This window comes from Camellia sinensis, chromosome 8 (genome assembly GCF_055761805.1).
Source record: "Camellia sinensis isolate YWXY chromosome 8, ASM5576180v1, whole genome shotgun sequence".
Lineage (NCBI taxonomy): Eukaryota > Viridiplantae > Streptophyta > Magnoliopsida > Ericales > Theaceae > Camellia > Camellia sinensis.
Genome location: NC_138968.1, coordinates 140,631,623 through 140,647,861, shown reverse-complemented (window position 1 = coordinate 140,647,861; position 16,239 = coordinate 140,631,623). Strand labels below are relative to the sequence as shown.

At 36.2% G+C, this 16,239-nt stretch overlaps 1 protein-coding gene and 1 pseudogene across 1 annotated transcript; both read left to right on the top strand.

The window, feature by feature from the left end:
• Nucleotides 1-7,241: 7,241 nt before the first annotated feature.
• On the top strand, nucleotides 7,242-8,120 carry LOC145789086 (disease resistance protein RPV1 pseudogene; annotated as a pseudogene).
• Nucleotides 8,121-8,454: 334 nt separating this feature from the next.
• On the top strand, nucleotides 8,455-9,378 carry LOC145798129 (TMV resistance protein N-like). Its single transcript, XM_082885609.1, has 2 exons — nucleotides 8,455-8,752; nucleotides 8,848-9,378. Exons 1-2 carry the CDS (start codon nucleotides 8,558-8,560, stop codon nucleotides 9,376-9,378), a joined length of 726 nt encoding a protein of 241 aa, XP_082741735.1. The 5' UTR covers nucleotides 8,455-8,557.
• The last annotated feature ends 6,861 nt before the right edge of the window (nucleotides 9,379-16,239 follow it).

Here is a 16,239-nt window from a genome sequence, read left to right as displayed (position 1 = left end):
AAGATGTTCATAGATTGTGGCTTATTATTCAAGAAAACTAACGATTAATTAGCTCTAAAACATTCATGGCCAACTTTGGATTAGAAAAATAACCACCGGACATAGAATAATGGATGGTTAGCAAGGCTCCTCTTCATTTTCAGCAATACTATAAACCCCACACCTCCCCCCAAACACCATAAAAAAATAAATAAATAAAAGAGAGAGAGAGAGAGAGAGATTACCCATAACCTAAAATCAAAGGCCAACATTCATTCATGATGTGACCCATAACAAGAAGTTTAACTATACATCCTGGTTTGAAATTCTAGGTAATTTCATGATATCATTTTTCTGGGTGCATAAAATTTTCACTTCAAATATATATATATATATATATATATTTAAATAACTTATTTTTCTTAGATTTAGAAATTTTAGATTATCAGATAGAAACAGAGAGTACCTAATATACTTATCCAAAAATTATGTTACCTATTATCTAAACTTTCAAAAGCAACGCCACAATCAAGCAAAAGGAAAGCCAAAAACAAACCCAAAAAAAAAGTAAGAAAGGCAAATTAACTAAGTAGCCATCAATCGCGATTCCATTTCTGATCCAAAAATCGTAACTTCGTTTGAGACTCAATGTTTTCAATAGGGAGCTGAATGGGGTTGAGTTAGTATTCCGTCATTGCTCCGGTTGAAGATCGAAAAATTCTGAAGGGTTTTGAGAGGGAGAATAGAGAAAGCGAAGGAAAGAGAGACTTACAGGGCAAAGCAAGAAATCCGTATAATCCGTAATCCGATACGGTCCGGTCCGGTCCGGTCCAATCCAATCTGGTAGGTTTGGATTGGTTTTTTGAATCCGTGGTTCGGTTCTGGATTGAAAATTTAAAAATTCGTATCAGTCCCGGATTGAACCCCACGGTTCCAGATTATAACCGATCCGGACCGTATACAAATAGTTTATATTTATACTATAGACCCTCCCACATAATATTATTTCTTATTCCATATAAAAGCTAAACTAGTTTCGTTATTACTTTTGTTTGATGTTATGTTTAGTTTTAATACAGAGGAGAACTCTGTTTTGTATAATGTGTACCCAGTTTTATTGCTTTTGTTTGATGCTATGTTTATGTTTTTATGAAATGAAAATGTTATATATATTTTTTTGTTATTTAATTATGTGAATCTGTGGTCCTAAATCGATCCAATTCGTGTTTAAACGGATTAGTTTGGATTGGTTCCACGATTTAAATAGATTGGATTGGTTTCAATTTTTCAGGAACCATAGATAACGGATGGGTCTTGGTTTTACCCCAATCTGGACCATGCTCACCCCTAGAGACTTAGGTAGCATTTGGTAGAGTTTTCTAAATATGATTTGAGAATAGAAGTTGTATTTTGAGTATGTGAGTTTTAGAATTATGATTTGAGGTGTGGAAAATGTGTTTAGTAAATAAGTTTTGAAAAGAGTTTTTGATTGAGTGAGAAATTTTTGATGTGACATGATATTTGATATAAAAACTTACAATTCATAACTAAACACATAACTCAAAATTCTATTCAAAACTTATTAAAAAAAATTTTAAAATTTCGATTTTTTTTATTTAAAATATAAAAAATAACAGGTGCCAATTGTAAATAAAAATAAATAAAAATATTACACTGTACCGGTCAACCGGCCGGACATCCGGGAGGACGACCAGTTAGCCCAAAATTTCTACCTTCAACAGAGTTTTCAAAAGTGGATGTGAAATTAATTTTTGAAAACGGTAACCAAACATCACGCGCAAATTAAGAGGTAGAAATACATTTTTAAAACTCTTCCAAACAGAGCCTTAATAGGGAGCTGTGGCTGGCTGTTATTGGTGAAAACAGTGGGTTTCACTGTTTGTTTATTTTGGAGGCAACAACTGAATACTTATCGAAATATGAATGTGATGGAACAATACTTCTGGGACAATGAATAATTTCTCTTGTGGCTAATTCAATGTAATGAAGAGATAATCCAATGTAAAATTTTCTTCCGAAATTACCCCGCAGTATGTGAACCAGAATTAGCCACGCACTGATGAAGATTGGAAAAATAAGGGTAAAAAGTCATTTTGTCTAATGTTGCCCTGAATTCAGCAGACAACAAAATTACTCTTATATGCTCATATTATTCTATTTATACCATCTCCTAAGTAGCTGAATTTGGAAGTTGAACGAAAGGGTAAATAAGTAATTTCATAGGATACGAAAAAACACTATTCAATACCTCCCGCTTTATTTACGAGTATAGATATAGATATGCGACAATTTTTTTTTTATTCTTGCTTTTTCTCTTTTAAGCATTCAGCTTTTTAAATCCTTTTGATTGTTTAGAAAGTGTCAAATTAATATATTTCAACAATACTACATATTTCTTAAAAATACAACCTCACAATTTCCACTCACCTGTGATTAGTTCAGAAAGAAAAAAAAAAAAAAAAAACATAAACACATAATTGATCCACATGTGATTGGAGGTAATGGAGATCCCCATAATTGGGGTCTTACTAATTTTTCATATATTTTTTTGTAACGCCCTCAAAATAGTACAAAACAACCATTCACAAATTGTCACAAACATGGGAGAAATATCATCTCTTCGTTCATCAGAGTTTCCTTTACAAAAGACATTACATGCATTACATTTTCATAAACATTAATCTTGAAACTATAGCATGTAATTCTAACTTCTAAACAACAAAAATAAGTGCCCAAAGGGTTTACAGTTTTCCAAGTTAACACTTGGTTACACAAAAGAAGAGTTCTAGCTCTTTACACATAAAGCCCTTGGCTTGATATTTTACATTTAACACCAAACAAAAATATACAAAATGGAGTCTTCAACCCCTAAACCTCCCAAGCTATGTCCTTGGAAGTGGCATGTCTCCAGTACCTGAAAAATGGTGTCCCAAGTAGGGTGAGCCAAAGCCCAGTAGAGATATGCTAAACAGCATATGAGAATTAACTAAAACATTAGCATTCGATAAATGTGTAACACTTGCCCACCAACTTACATCCTTTCCATAACCAATCAACATTTACATCCATATCCATTTATTTATCCAAAACAATTCATTGACATAGTTCATTGATATCTAAACACTTTAAAATGAGACTACAACTCATATTATCAACACTTCAATCATAAACATTATTCATACACTTCCATTATCTTGCCATTTTACGGAACTACGTCTGAGGGAATTGGCACCCAAATATATATAAGATTTTGGGACTTTCACCCTAGACACTCCAGCCAACTTAATTACCAACGGAGTCCATCCCCTATCTCCTCCCAAACACTGGAGTACATCCCCAATCTCCTCCCTATCAAGATACATATGCAATGTATTTAAACACATTGTCATATACAATGATCATTTCAATCACATATACAATGTTTTAATCCAACCGTCATATATAACCCAATTGATTAGTTTCAATTCATCTAATCATCATGCAATTTCTACAACAATCATGGCTATCCTCCACCGATATCCTAAAGCAGATATTTCTAGACAGGTAAATAAATCTAACAAAAGATAATTTATCAACTTTTCCAAAGATAAGTAATTCATAAATTCGACTACACCATTTAGTCATATGTTCCTTCAATTCCAAAATTTCCAAACCAATCTCGTTATTTATACAAAATAACTTATTTAATCAAATTAGGGCAAATTTCCCCCTTTATCAAATATTATACCAAAGACCAAATTTCATCAATTCTTTTCAAGTCATAACATGTTCAAGACCCCTCGTGCCCATAAGGAACTCAAATAGAAAACCCCTCTTTTATATACATAGGAACTAACCAAAAATTTACCAAAAACCTTCTCAAGTCACACCATCTATACAAGATGACAATATCTATGTTAAAACCCATATAGGAGAGTAGAATATCCCTACCTCAAGCTTAGAAGAGGAAGAAGGAAGAAAAACCCAAAAAGTCGACAGAGGAGAAACCAAGCTTTGCACTGATCAAAATGAAGCCCTTGACAAGCTCTACACTTTATCTCAAAGGAGCAAGGTGAAGAGAGGCCTTCAAGCAAGTAGATCTAAGAATCTATGAGTGAAAAACTGCTTTTCGAGAGAGAGATATAGTGTTTCACGGCTTAGAGGGAGGAAAGAGAAGAAAAAGTAAAGGAAAGGGTTAAGTGAGGACCTATTTATAGTACTAGGTCAAAAATAGAAATAAGCCCCAAAGTCAACCCAAAATATCTAGTCAAAATATCCCCAAAAAGTAGGCCCAAACCGACAAAAAAAATATGGATAAAGTCGGAGGTGTCGACCCCCCTGCAACACAGGTGTCGACACTGAAGAAGAAATTCTGGAACACTAAGTTTGACTGCACTGCAGGTGTCGACCCTTCCTCAGGCTGGTGTCGACACCAAAATGTAGTGAGCAATTTCAGAACAAGGGTTGACTCTTCCTCAGATTGGTGTCGACCCTGGCAGCCAACAAAAAGAGAAGGTGTCGACACCACCAAGACCGATGTCGACACCAAAATGCAGTGAACAAATTCAGAACAAGGGTCGACCCTTCCCAGATTGGTGTCGACCCTTGTGGCCAACAAAAAGAGAAGGTGTCGACACCACCAAGACCGGTGTCAACCCCAGAACATGATTTTCAAGTTTTCAAACAACTTTTCAACGCGAACAAGCGTGAACGAGCAATCCCAACAAGTTTAAATCAATTTGTACACCTCCAAAACTAAGGTACAACAACACCAAAGATTCCCAAAATAAAATAAAGGGTTCAAATACACTTACCAAAAGCTTTAAAGGACACAAGTGCTACATTTTTGATATTTTATAAAATGAAATATGAGTTAAAATTAAAATGATATAATAAAAAAAATAATATGATTTAAATAAAAAATAATATGACTTAAATAAAATAATTACGACTTCAATAAAATAAGAATAATGTTATATGCACTAATTGATACACTAATTAGTGTATTAATAGATGGTGTGACATAATTTTAGAAATTTTGAATATGTGTAATTTGTATAATAAGTTGGGTTAATAATAATAATATAAAATATATTAATACACTAATTAATATATCAATTGGTACATATAATACCACCGATATGCCAAACGTGTAATTGCAGTAACCAAGAAAGAGCAAAAAAGCAGAGAAAGAATAAATACCTATCAAGAAAGTAAGACAACACGCGTATTGCAGTAAATAGGATAGTCACATTAAAAAAAACAAAGAGAGAGAGAGAGAGATCCTAGTTTTTGTGCACGGACTAAATAAATAATTAAAAATTAAACAATAATATAAAATTTATTTAAAAACTATAGAAAAATAATTTAGAATGAATTAAATTTTAACCATTATATTAGAATATATATTGCAGTTGTTATGTTATTAATTGTATATTTTAAATTTACCATAAGAAATAGATGTCATAATTTGATTGGTAAATATGAAAAAAATAGAAAATTAAAAAATATATATATATTGATAAATTTCATTTTATAAATTTTTTAGTTTTAGTTTATTCTTTGTTAAAGTTTGTCATAAAACTTAAACATACCTTTTAGAAATAAGACAATATATATATTGATAAAATTGTTAAAATCGGTTAAAAGACTAACTAACTTATACAAAAATTAATTAATTAAAACTTTTAAATTTTATTTTATTTTAAAATTTATACTATTTTCAACTAAAAGATGCACAACACTATAATATTAAATGGAAGCATAAGTTTACTTTATATAACTGAAACAACTCACTTTTTCTTTCTTTTTTCAATGTGGGATTGTGTAAAATAAAAATTAACACTTGTTTGGGTGGAAAATTTATTTCGAATCGAACAATATAAATCATTTAATCTTTAATTTGGTTAATCTTTAGTTTATTTCGAATCAAACAAATCTAACTAATATATTTTGACAAAACCGTTAAGATCGCAGTTAAACTAGCGAATTAGTCAAACAAAAAACAGTTTAGCCTAATCGGTTAGGTCAAAAGACCAATCAACTTATACAAAAATTAATTAATCAAAACTTTTAAATTTTATTTTAATTTTAAAATTTAAACCATCTTGAATTGAAGCATGTACAACACTACAATATTAAATAGGAACACAAAATTTATTTTATATAAGTGAAACACCGCACTTTTTTCTTCTTTTCCCAATGTGGGATTATAAAATAAAAGTTAACAATATTTGGGCAGAAAATTTATTTCTAATCAAGCAATCAGTTGTTCAATCTTTAATCAGGTCAATCTTTAATTTGTTTCGAATCAAACATCTAACCAATGTATTTTGATAAAACCAATAAAATCACGGTTAAACCAATAAATCAATTAAACCAAAAATGATTCAGCATAATCGGCTAGGTCAAATGACCAATCGACTTATACAAAAATTAATTAATTAAAACTTTTAAATATTATTTTAATTTTATTTTAAAATTTAAACTGTCTTGAATTAAAGCATGCACAATACTACAATACTAAGGTTCACTTTTTATAAATGAAACAGCTCTTTTTTTTTTCTTCTTTTTTCGATGTGAGATTATAAAATAAAAGTTAACAATTATTTAGGCGGGAAGTTTATTTCTAATCAAGCAATCTCAGTCGTTCAATCTTTAATCAGATCAATCTTTAGTTTATTTCTAATCAAACAAATCTAATCAATATATTTTGAAAAAATCGCTAAAATTGCAGTTAAACTAATTAGTCAAATTAAAAATGATTCAGTCTAATCGGCTAGGTTCAAAGATCAACCAACTTACAAAAAAATTAATTAATTAAAATTTTTAAATTTATTTTAAAATTTAAACTATATTGAATTGAAACATGCACATCACTACAATATTAAATGGGAGTATAAGATTCACTTTATATGAGTAAAAAATCTCACTTTTTCCTTCTTCTCCTGATGTGGGATTATCAAATAAATCATAAACTAATTAGAGTTTTATTTTTATATGGTTAAATAGAAGCTAATCAATGGAGATTTTTTTAATTGTTTAAAATTAAGAAAATCAAGAAAATTAGTATGAGATGTTAAAACTCTTACAAGACTCCTCACTAAAAACACCCTTTTCTTTATATAATATATAGATTTCAATTGCAATGAGTAAAATCAATCACATTTGACCAAACAAATGACATTTTTGCTTCTTACAGCTCTTTTGAGTTCTAATGAATAAATTTATTACTATTTCCCTAAATTTGCAAGCCTGAATCAATGCTCATCCAAAAAGTTGTCGGGTTACTTTTTGGAAAATTAAGTCATACATATTCAAGCATTGGCGAAGATTTAGTTGGGATGGACTCTCGTATGGAGAAAGTGATTAAATTGCTAGGTTTAGGGGTGGATGACACTCGTGTTGTAGGGATTTGGGGAATGGGTGGAATAGGAAAGACTACTATTTCCAGAGCTTTTTATGACTGCATCTCTTGCCAATTTGAAGGTTACAACTTTATTGAGAATGTTAGAGAAGTTTCAAAAAAATGTGGTTTAAAAACTTTGCAAAAACAACTCATCTATGAAATCTTAATGGAAAAGGATTTGAAAGTAGGAAGTGATGGTCGTGCAGTACATATGATAAGGAACATGGTATGTCATAAAAAAGTTCTTATCGTGCTTGATGATGTAGATGAATCAACCAAACGCGAAAAATTGGTAGGAGAGCACGATTGGTTCGGTTTTGGAAGTAGAATCATTTTAACGACTCGAAATCAACATGCATTAACTAGATATGACATAGCACATATTTATAAGGTTGAGGAATTAAGAGAAGATGAAGCTACAGAACTCTTCGAATCGAAAGCCTTCCAAAAACACCAGCAAATGGGACGCTATGGAGAGCTTGTACGTCATGCAATAAAGTATGCTAAAGGAGTTCCTTTAGCTGTCAAAGTTATAGGTTCTTTTCTTTGTGGTCGAAACAAAGATGAATGGGAAAGTTCATTAAAAAGACTAAAAGAAAGCCCTATGAAGGAAGTTCAAGAAGTAATCAAAATAAGTTACGATGCATTGGATTGCCAAGAGGAGGAAATATTCTTAGATATTGCATGTTTTTTCAAAGGGATGGACAAAAATGATGTAACCAAAATACCATAAAGTTGTGACTTCCACCCAATTATTGGAATAGATGTTCTTGTTAAAAATTCTCTTATAACTATCTCCGAAAATAAGCTGCTGATGCATGATTTGATACAAGAACTAGGGTGGTATATTGTTTTCCAGCAATCACCTAAAGAGCCTGGAAAGCACACTAGGTTATGGCGTGATGAAGATATAAAACATGTACTGATGGACAATATAGTAAGAGGTCTTATAGAAAATCTTGAACACTCAAAACTTGTTTAATTAATAAAAGCTAGCTCTGCATGATTTTTCAGCCTTTTAATATTATTTTCTTCTTGTTTTCTTGTGGTTATTAAGGAACAAAAAAAGTGAAAGGCATAGTTGTACAATATCCTGACCCAAGTGGTCTAGATTCAAAGGAGTTTTAGTTTCTGAAACAATTGAAGTTGAGGCCTAAAGCTTTTGCAAAGATGTCGAACTTGAGGATTCTCAAAATTTGTTGTATGCACCTCTCAGGAGACCTCAAATATCTTTCTAACAAGTTAAGATATCTTGATTGGTTAGGGTACCCTATGAAATACATGCCTTCAACATTTCAACCAAAGCATCTTGTTGAACTTCACTTAACCTATAGCGGCATTAAACAACTTTGGGAGGGAACAATGGTATGGATATGCATTTTCTTTAATTACTTTGAATAAGGTGTAAAGTCCTTGACGCAATAATTTCTTTAATTTTTACTTTTATTTTTGTTCAACAGCATTTAGACAAATTAAGAATCATGAATCTTAGTCACTCGACATACCTAACAAAGAACCCAGACTTCACAGGGGTCCCAAATCTTGAAAGACTGATTCTTGAAGGCTGTACAGGTTTGGTTAATCTTCATCCATCCATTGTAGTTGTCAGAAGGCTTATTTGTTTGAACTTGAAGGACTACAAAAATCTCAAGAGTCTTCTATGTGGCATTCAATTGGAATATCTTGAAGTTTTTATTGTCTCTGGGTGCTCAAAGCTTGACAACATTTCAGTCAGCATGGGATATATGAGATGTTTATCAAAGCTTCGTTTAGATGGGACTGGTATCAGTGAACTTCCACCTTCAGTTACACATCTTACCAACCTTGGTTTTATTAGTCCGAGAAATTGTAAAAACTTGAGAAGTATTCCGGACAGCATTTGTCAGTTGAAAGCTCTTGAAGATTTAAACCTCTCTGGTTGCTCCAAACTTGACAAACTACCGCAAGACATGGGTGATCTGGACTGTTTCAAAGTGCATCGTGCAGATTAGATTGCAACTAGAAAACTCCCATCCTCCATTGGACTTATGAAGAAGCTTAAAATACTATCCTTACAAGGGTGTAAAGGAATGACATCTAATTCATGGTGTTCTTTATTCTTGCCTTCCATTTTACGAAGAGAGAGAGAGAGAATTCCAGTGCTTTGGAACTAGCAGCTTTGTCAGGGTTAGAGTCTTTATGGAAACTGGATCTCAGTTACTGTAATTTGAAATCTATCCCCATAGCCATTTGTCACATCTACTCATTGCGACATTTATATCTAAGCGGAAACAATATGGAAAGTTTACCTGCAAGCATGAATCAACTCTCAAGGCTGTCAGGCTTGTATTTGAATGGTTGCAAGAAGTTTCAAGAATTGCCAAAGATTTTATCTGAAATAAGGGACCTACGTGCTAATGATTTCCCATCATTAAGAACAATACGGAGTTCATCCAAATGCAATAAGTTTGCCATACTTTCCTTCAAGAATTGCTTCAAATTGATTGAGAATAAGCAAAACAACATCTGAATACAAAAATTTCTTTTAAATCAATTTCAGGTTCTCTCTCTCTCTCTCTCTCTCTCTCTCTCTTTGTGGCACTGTGTACTTTTTAGCTAATTAAAAACCCAGAATTTTTTTTTTTAGAGTTAATTACCTAAAAATCCTATTTACAAATGTTATGATAGTTCAAGTCCTATTTAAGATTTTTTGAACCAGTAAATCCTATCTAGTAAAACTGAGAATATTATCAGTTTTTTTTTTTCAATTTTTAAAACTAAGAACATCATCAATTTTGCATAGTAATATTTTAGATAATTGTTTCACTAACTGATGAAAAAAAACATTGAGATTAAACGTTTTTGCATTTCTACTTATTGATTTGATTCAACTATCCAATAAAACCGAGAACATTATCCATTTTTTTTTCAATTTTAAACCTGAGAATATTATTAGTTTTATAATTTTTGAAGTTTTTGTTCCCCAGTTTTGCACATCAATGTTCCATCATCATGCTCTTTTATAGACACAAAATTTTCAGTTTTGCACCAAAAAAAAAATTTAGTTTTTTCAAAAAAAAAAAAAAAGTGTTTTTTTTTTTTTTTTTGCACATAAGTTTTTTTTTAGTTTTTTCAATTTGAAAGTTGATGTTTTAAAGTTTTGACAATCAAAATAAATGAAAAATTATCATGTTCTTTTATAAATAATCATAAACGATGAACAATTATTATTTGAAGGGCAATTCCGACTGTTAAAAATTTAATGGGATTTGAAGGTCCAAAAAATCTTAGTTACGACTCAATGGAGCATAAGTTTATAAATTAGGACTTGTGTGTAAATGCTTTTTTTTTTTTTTTACTACTAATGTACATGTTTAACAAGTTCTCCCATTGCAATTTTACTACTAATGCAATGTTCAACAAATGTTTTTACTACTAATGTACATGGACTTTGAACACTCTATGTGTCTGTCAATTTCTGACCACACTGCCAATCAAGCACTCAGCTGGAGAACAATTGAAGAATATATTAAGCCCGAACGACCTGTCACAAAATGAAGAGATTCCGACGGTGGCTCGTCCACCCGGGGGCACTCCGACGATCAAGTCAGTTATCTTTCAAAGATAGCAAAAGTGCTTAACTCACTATTCAGAGCATAAAAAGCATAACTTAGACCCATGGGGGGTGTCTCCCTTTTATAGCCAACACAATCCTAGTCCCAATAGAAGCCTAACTTCAATGGACTTAGGATTACTGCTAATCTTGGACTCCCAGTAGGATTGGGATAAACTCTCTAAGAGTTTTATCTTAATCCAAACTGAAGTCTTCTCTCATTCTAGGACTCTTGTCCCTTATCCGCTCATCTCGGATTCCGGTATCTCCGGAGATAACCTCGGCCTTGACGAGATCACCTCGGCGTCATGACCAGGACACGTGGCACCTCGGCTGGCACTTCGGTGACACCTCGGCCACATGTCGTTATTCAAAATTTATGTCCTCACAACTGCCCCCTAGGTTCTATTACCTCGGCATCCTGAGGTGATGGAACCTATATCATTTCCATTTAGCACATTAGCTAAGCTCACTCCATTATTTGTTGCCGAAGTCAGAACTCGTCGACTCAATATGACCAAGACCTATAGTCTGCTTTCATCAATGTTTTGGAACTAACAACCAAGCTTTGTTGAAGTTTCTTAGCCGAAACCGTCCTCGTAGCCGAGGTATTTGCTTCATTGAATCAAGAACTCCAAGAGTGTCATCACGCGTGAAAGCTGTCACGCACAGCAACCCAACCGTTTCAGCCATGCGTCTTTCCCTCACTGGATTGTACTTTGTTTTTCTTTTTGCAGTAATGTAAATTCTTTACATCGCCGACGTGCCTTTAATTCAACTCTTTTGTTTTGAATGCCTATATGTTTACCTTGTATGCTTCCAAACTTAGAATATTTCGCATATCTTTAATATGCACTTCAAGCCTTGTGCAACCTTCTCGGGGTGACGCACCTCGGTTATACAAACTGATGATTTACCTCGGCAAGTACCCAAGTACCTTTCTTGGCACAACCATGGTTTCCACTTGTAAATTTTTCATAAAATTTCAACAAGTGTTTAGCCTTGGTTCAACTTGTAAACTTTTCAAGTTTCAACAAGTGTTAAACAAAATCTCGGTCTAACTTCAACTTGTAAACTTTTCTCAAGTTTCAACAAGTGTTAAACATCATCTCGGTTTAACTTCAACTTGTAAACTTTTCTCAAGTTTCAATAACTGTTAAACATAATCTCGGTTTAACTTCAACTTGTAAACTTTTCTCAAGTTTCGACAAGTGTTAAACATCATCTCGATTTTACTTCAACTTGTAAACTTTTCTCAAGTTTCAACAAGTGTTAAACATCATCCCGGTTTAACTTCAGCTTATAAACTTTTCTCAAGTTTCAACAAGTGTTAAACATCATCTCAATAAGCTCTTCTCTTCTCGGACTTAATCATCTTAGGCCGAGATCTTGTCTTCTTGGATCTGGGATCCGAGATCTGGAATCCGGGATCTGCTTACTTGGGCTGAGCTTTTGTCTTCTCATATCTAGTGCTATCGCGGCTTCGCTACGGCGAACCATTTCTCTTCTCTGGTTTGGACGCCTTTGTCCCCGGCGTGTCCTCCTCGGCTCTGGCATACTTTTCTATCCTGGCCATCAGCTCCTCCATGCTTTTCGGCAATGTCTTCGTCAGTGATTTTCGAAGCAGGCAGTCATCCTTCAAGCCGCTTTTAAACGACACGACCGCCACCTCTTGGTTGCATCCTGGTATTCGGTTGAATACCTCATAATACCTTTTGGCATAGGCCCTAAGGCTTTCATCCTCGCCGATCTTCAGGGCCATTAGGTCGTCCAACCTCAATGGCTGTAGCTTGTTTGTCACGAACTTGGCCATAAACATCTCGCCAGGCCTTCCCAGGTCTTCACAGTTCCTTTCGGCAACTTGTGAAACCAATCCGATACAATTTCTCCAAAGGATGAGGGGAACACCTTGCAGAGCAACGGCTCGTTCCCGGTGTACAATGCCATCGAGTTCAGGTATAGGCTGACGTGAAAGTTCGGGTCTGACTTACCGTCGTATATCTGGAACCTTGGCATACTGAAGCTTTTCGGGGCCTCAAATTTGTCCAATTCTATCGAGAACGGTGTCCTCGGCTTGACAGGTGAGGTCACCTCGGCATCTTGTCACTTTCTCTGGAGGTAATCCCTCAGGTCCTCCTTGGTTCGTCCAGGAGCTCGGCTATCTCCGGACTTCAGCCTCTTTGGTGCACTACTTCCTGTGTCATTGCGAGTCCTTTTGGACCTCCCTCCATTGGTCGCGTCGAAACAGAGTTCCTTCCCCTGAACATGCCGATGTTCTTTGGAGTCAGCTTCCTTAGTGCGATGTGTCCTCTGGGAATCTCCCCTTCTTGATTCTCCTCGTCCGACCTCCCTTGAAGGCCGGTGAGAATGTTCCTGGGTCCTATCGTGCTAAGGAGTCGTAGGAGTTGTCTTCTGCCCCCCTTCCTGGGCATCTTTCTTGGATGTTAGAATCGGCGTATCTTGTGATGGGAACGGTGGTTGCATGACGTCGTTCTGTATCATGAAATTGACAACCGTTTGTAGTTCTACCAATTTGTTCGCCATTCCCTTCATCTCGTCGTCCCTTCCTAAGCATCTTTCTTTCCATACCTGGAGGTCGTCCTCGTTATAATACTCGCTTCGGTCTGATTTCTTCGACACGTCACGCTCCTGGCCGACGTCCTCTACTCCGACTCTTTTATCACGAGTTTCTTCGTTGTAATTGTCTTCTTCGACGTCAAGGTCAATGTGTTTCCCACTCTCAGTAGAGGTGTTGTCCCCAACCTTCTCTTTCGGTCTGTCGTTGGCCATCTATTCTCCTTTCATTCCCACAGACGGCGCCAAATTGTGTGTGTCAATTTCCGACCACACTGCCAATCAAGCACTCAGCTGGAGAACACTGGAAGAATATATTAAGCCCGAACGACCTGTCACAAAAAGAAGAGATTCCGGTGGTGGCTCGTCCACCCGGGGGCACTCCGACGATCAAGTCAGTTATCTCTCAAAGATAGCAAAAGCGCTTAACTCACTATTCAGAGCATAAAAAGCATACCTTTGACCTATGGGGGGTGTCTCCCTTTTATAGCCAACACAATCCTAGTCCCAATAGAAGCCTAACTTCAATGGACATAGGATTACTGCTAATCTTGGACTCCCAGTAGGATTAGGATGAACTCTCTAAGAGTTTTATCTTAATCCAAACTGAAGTCTTTTCTAATTCTAGGACTCTTGTCCCTTATCCGCGCATCTCGGATTCCGGTATCTCCGGAGATAACCTCGGCCTTGACGAGATCACCTCGGCGTCATGACCAAGACACGTGGCACCTCGGCTGGCACTTCGGTGACACCTCGGCCACGTGTCGTTATTCAAAATTTATGTCCCCACAACTGCCCCCTAGGTTCTATTGCCTCAGCATCCTGAGGTGATGGAACCTATATCATTTCCATTTAGCACATTAGCTAAGCTCACTCCATTATTTGTTGCCGAAGTCAGAACTCGTCGGCTCAATATGACCAAGACCTATAGTCTGCTTTCATCAATGTTTTGGAACTAACAACCAAGCTTTGTTGAAGTTTCTCAGCCGAAACCGTCCTCGTAGCCGAGGTATTTGCTTCATTGAATCAAGAACTCCAAGAGTGTCATCACGCATGAAAGCTGTCACGCACAGCAACCCAACCGTTTTAGCCATGCGTCTTTCCCTCACTGGATTGTACTTTGTTTTTCTTTTTGAAGTAATGTAAACTCTTTACATCGCCAACGTGCCTTTAATTCAACTCTTTTGTTTTGAATGCTTATATGTTTGCCTTGTATGCTTCCATACTTAGAATATTTTTCATATCTTTAATATGCACTTCAATCCTTGTGCAACCTTCTCGGGGTGACACACCTCGGTTATACAAACTGATGATTTACCTCGGCAAGTACCCAAGTACCTTTCTTGGCACAACCTTGGTTTCCACTTGTAAATTTTTCATAAAATTTCAACAAGTGTTTAGCCTTGGTTCAACTTGTAAACTTTTCTCAAGTTTCAACAAGTGTTAAACATCATCTCGGTTTAACTTCAACTTGTAAACTTTTCTCAAGTTTCAACAAGTGTTAAACATCATCTCAGTTTAACTTCAACTTGTAAACTTTTCTCAAGTTTCAATAAGTGTTATACATCATCTCAGTAAGCTCTTCTCTTCTCTTACTTAATCATCTTAGGCCGAGATTTTGTCTTCTGGGATCTAGGATCCGAGATCTAGAATCCGGGATTAGCTTACTTGGGCTGAGCTCTTGTCTTCTCATATCCAGTGTTATCTCGGCTTCGCTACGGCAAACCATTTCTGTTCTCTGGTTTGGACGCCTTTGTCCCCGGCGTGTCCTCCTCGGCTCTGGCATACTTTTCTATCTTGGCCCTCAGCTCCTCCATGCTTTTCGGCAATGTCTTCGCCAGTGATTTTCAAAGCAGGCAGTCATCCTTCAAGCCGCTTTTAAACGACAGGACCGCCACCTCTTGGTTGCATCCTAGTATTCGGTTGAATACCTCATAATACCTTTTGGCATAGGCCCTAAGGCATTCCTCCTCGCCGATCTTCAGGGCCATTAGGGGGTCCACCCTCAATGGCTGTAGCTTGTTTGTCACGAACCTGGCCACAAACATGTCGGCCAGTCTTCCCAGGTCTTCACAGTTCCTTTCGGCAACTTGTGAAACCAATCCGATGCAATTTCTCCAAAGGATGAGGGGAACACCTTGCAGAGCAACGGCTCGTTCCCGGTGTACAATGCCATCGAGTTCAGGTACAGGCCAACGTGAAAGTTCGGGTCTGACTTACCGTCGTATATCTGGAACCTTGGCATACTGAACCTTTTCGGGGCCTCAAATTTGTCCAATTCTATCGAGAACGGTGTCCTCGGCTTGACAGGTGAGGTCACCTCGGCATCTTGTCGCTTTCTTTGGAGGTAATCCCTCAGATCCTCCTTGGTTCGTCCAGGAGCTCGGCTATCTCCGGACTTCAGCCTCTTTGGTGCACTACTTCCTGTGTCATTGCGAGTCCTTTTGGACCTCCCTCCATTGGTCGCGTCGAAACAGAGTTCCTTCCCCTGAACATGCCAATGTTCTTTGGAGTCAGCTTCCTTGGTGCGATGTGTCCTCTGTGAATCTCCCCTTATTAATCCTCCTCGTCCGACCTCCCTTGAAGGCCGGTGAGAATGTTCCTGGGTCCTATCGTGCTGAGGAGTCGTAGGAGTTGTCTTCTGCCCCCCTGCCTGGGCATTTTTCTTGGCTGCTGGAATCGGCGT

Coding starts and splice junctions, on each gene's coding strand:
- LOC145798129 (XM_082885609.1), top strand. CDS start 8,558: ATGTCGAACTTGAGGATTCTCAAAATTTGTTGTATGCACCTCTCAGGA. Junction 8,753..8,847: donor AACTTTGGGAGGGAACAATG/GTATGGATATGC, acceptor TTTGTTCAACAG/CATTTAGACAAATTAAGAAT.